This window comes from Candida oxycetoniae (assembly GCF_023343755.2).
Source record: "Candida oxycetoniae strain CBS 10844 chromosome Unknown scaffold70, whole genome shotgun sequence".
Classification (NCBI taxonomy): Eukaryota; Fungi; Ascomycota; class Pichiomycetes; order Serinales; family Debaryomycetaceae; genus Lodderomyces; species Lodderomyces oxycetoniae.
Window position 1 is genome coordinate 42,318 of NW_026055474.1, and position 3,594 is coordinate 45,911.

The 3,594-nt window shown below is 37.6% G+C and overlaps 1 protein-coding gene across 1 annotated transcript; it reads right to left on the bottom strand. All coding sequences in view use genetic code 12, as the record gives it.

Annotated features, from left to right (window-relative positions):
- Window positions 1-55: 55 nt before the first annotated feature.
- MLH3 (mismatch repair protein) lies at window positions 56-2,140 on the bottom strand (the record flags this gene model as incomplete). The annotated part of the gene is made up of 1 exon (XM_049325366.1): window positions 56-2,140. The coding sequence occupies one exon, from the start codon at window positions 2,138-2,140 to the stop codon at window positions 56-58; it is 2,085 nt and encodes a 694-aa protein (XP_049178988.1).
- Between the last annotated feature and the right edge of the window lie 1,454 nt (window positions 2,141-3,594).

Sequence of the window (3,594 nt, forward strand, 5' to 3'; positions counted from 1 at the left end):
TAGTGTCGATAGTGTCGATAGTGTCGATAGTGTCGGTGTAGTCAGTGTTGCTCCACTATCTCGCTCTGCTCGATAGTGTCGATAGTGTCGGTGTAGTCAGTGTTGCTCCACTATCTCGCTCTGCTCGATAGTGTCGATAGTGTCGATAGTGGGCAGATTCTTGTACAATTCTGGCTAACGGAACAACTGATGGTCTACCATGCGCACACTGGAAAGGGAGTCTACATCGACTCAAGTTTTCAATCAACCGCGACATCTCTTGCTCATCTAGCTTGTCGCCAAACATAATTGCTGAACGACAAGCTTTTGAGGTTATAATATCCAAAATCGCTTTTGGAAGATTATGTGAAGCAGCAAACCAATCATCTAAATTGAATGTTTGGTTTTTCACTTTATTGTTGAGATCATAACAATGTTGTAGTAAAACGTCCCTTATAAACTCGGCATCGTTACCAACTTTTGATAAAAGTATTTCTGGTAGTTTAATTATTGCTAGTGAATCACAATCTGTGATGTCGTATTCTACTCCAAATAACTTGAAATTAGACATGTATTGTTTGAAAAATTGTATTTCATCGTTTGAAATGGTGAGCATAAGAGATTTGGCAAGTCTTAGACCGGGATTTCCCCTCATTATTTTAACAAACTGTTGTATCATACATTCAACTTTTACTCTTTCGTCGCTTGCGTGTTGATCCAAAACGACAAGTGTATTCTCGTTGTCGTACAATAGTAAAAGAATGAACTTGTTCTCTATTTGACGTATGATTCTATATTTGCCGGATCTAAGTTGGAATTTTTCAAATCGAACACTTTTATCTAACGGCACAACATAATGATGATTTTCATCGCAGGGAAATCTATTTAGCTCTGTTTGTGGAGCAAGACCTTGCCTCGATATCTTTATTTCTTTTTCGCTTGTACTACCACTCAGCTTTGAATTGTCCAGTTTTGGCTTGATAGGACTTGGCAGAAAGGTAAAACGCTTTGTTTCATTTTCGTTTCGAGGAGGTTCACCAAGACTCACAAACTTGTTGAATAGCTTGCTGATGATGTTCACAATAACTGACCAAGAATATGGTTCCTCTTGAAAATTTTGTTTATTATCGCATTTAACATTGATCAAGAAACATGGGAATTTGTAAAATATCTTCCCTGTTGATTTTGTAGGAGACACATCTTGACTGAAGAAGCTGGAGCTGATGAAAATCTCATTAAAAACTGATGCAACTTTGTTTGTTAACAGTATTAGTCTATTGTTGACAAACACATATTGGTGCGCCTTTGAGTTTACAGCACGCAAGCCAATAACTCCGGAAACTTTGTACCCTTCATATGCTGCTTTTATTGATGTGAACCCAATATCAATTCCAAATATATCACCGAGTAGTTGCTCATACACACAGTTTGATTGCTTGAGATTGACTATGCATTTTGGTTGAAATTGTAAACATTGCTGATTAAGAACGGAAAGAGTTAAATGTACTGATGACGATACATTCAACAACCGGCTTAAAATGGCAGTTTTGATTTTGTTTAAGATCTTGTACTGCGGGGTTGACCTAAGTTGTTCTTTTCTTACTGGCAAATTGCCAAATAAATTCTTTACACTGTAAATAGTACCATCAGCGGGTTCCACTGGCAAGTTGCCAAATAAATTCTTAGTACCAGCGGGTTCCACTGGCAAATTGCCAAATGAATTCTTAGTACCAGCGGGTTCCACTGGCAAGTGGCTTTTCCTTTCTAGTAAGCCACTTTTTTTGTCTTGTCTTGTGGTGTACATTTGAGCAACCAAGCTCGTGTCACTGAGTTTCACCTCATAAGCACAATTGTAAGTTTGACATTTCGAGATTATTGAGAAATCAGACACAGCACTTATCGCATATAATGAGGGATTTGGGCCATGCGATTTGGAAGATGAACTTGGAATCAGTTCTAGTTGCGCTGGGTTGTATACCTCGCCATCGTCATGCAAGTATAGACTCGGCGAGATCAAGTCAACATTGATCAAGATACGAGTTGAATTGCGGTTTAAGCTTTCCGTGAGTAGTCGATCAAGTATCGTATCGATTGAAGTGAGTTCCAAGTGTGTGTTAATCTGGCTAATGACATGATCGTCTAGTTTCCTAATAGTAGGCATCTCATCTCCACTATGAGCAGAGCGAAATACTCTTTCTCTTTCTCTTTCTCAATATACTCTTTCTATCGACCAGACTGGTTTCACTCGTCTAGTCTCAACAAGCTACAAAGTTTAGGTGGCAGCTAGTCAGTGTGTAATCTATATTAATTATATAGTATTAATATTTGATTGAGCACACTTTTTTCATGGTAAAAAAACTAACCTCTGTGGTAACAGAAAAACTAAACTCGCTCTGGTTAAAAAAACTAAACTCGCTCTGGTTAAAAAAACTATACTCGCTCTGGTTGATAACAAAACACTCTTTGCTTGAGAAAAAAGGTGTACTTTATTTGTTGAAACTCATTTTTCGCTATATATTAGATTGACTATAAAATGGGTTTCAAGTGGTTACAGAATGGTGATTTCAACCAAACCTTTTTTTACACAAACAGACACATGAAACAGAAAAGTGTTGCTCAAATAATCAATTGTGGGTCCCACAGAGACAAAGAAAACGGCAAAGTATTGCTCGACATACAGTATGTGCCCCAATTCTAGCCAATGCTATCTCAAACAGACTTGTATTACTTTTCTTAATAAAACTCTATTACTAGTATTGCCGAGACTATCAAAGATTACATAAAACAGAAAAATGTTGCTAACCGATTTTGGGTGTTGCCAATTTTGGTTGCCATAATATGAGCACAGCGAGATAGTGTCAAGATTTTGTGTGCTCCACTATCGAGCAGAGCGAGATAGTGTCACTAGTCATTGTGCTCCACTATTTTGCTCTGCTCAATAGTGTAAAGAGTTAGTGTGCTCAATTAGTGTGTTCAATTAGTGTGCTCCACTATCTCGCTCTGCTCAATAGTGTAAAGAGTTCGTATGCTCCACTATCTCACTTTGCCTAGTGTCAATGTAGTCAGTGTGCCATTAATAATAAGGGTTATCTAAACGTATAGTATGATATCCAAACGTATGGTATCTAAACTATTGTATCTAAATGTATGGTATCTAAAGTAATGGCTCCTTAATTTATGGCACATGGTAGCTCTCCCACCTTTATAGTTGCTTTACCGAATGGAAGATTGTAGAATCTTCTTTGATTTGCAGCAACACTAAATCTGTTAGTGGCCGCCGCCCCCCCTTTTCGCTATTTGCAGCAACATGTTCCTGCTGCAATGGCAATGTATAACATTTTCCTACTGCAGTGGCAATGTACAACATTTTCTTTCAAGTTCTTTCCGGATCGTCAGGGTGACCTTGCAAAAGAAGCTATGACCTTTTATTTCCTCTGGTTAAGGTTACAATCTCTATGGTAAACTATAGTTTCTATATATATATATATATATATATATGTAGTTTTCTCCTTCTTCCTCTACTACTATACTTCTCCCTCCCTTCTCTCATACAACTCTATTAAGACAAGTCAAGGTAAAGTATAATAATATAGTAGTAGTAGTAGAGAATAAAAC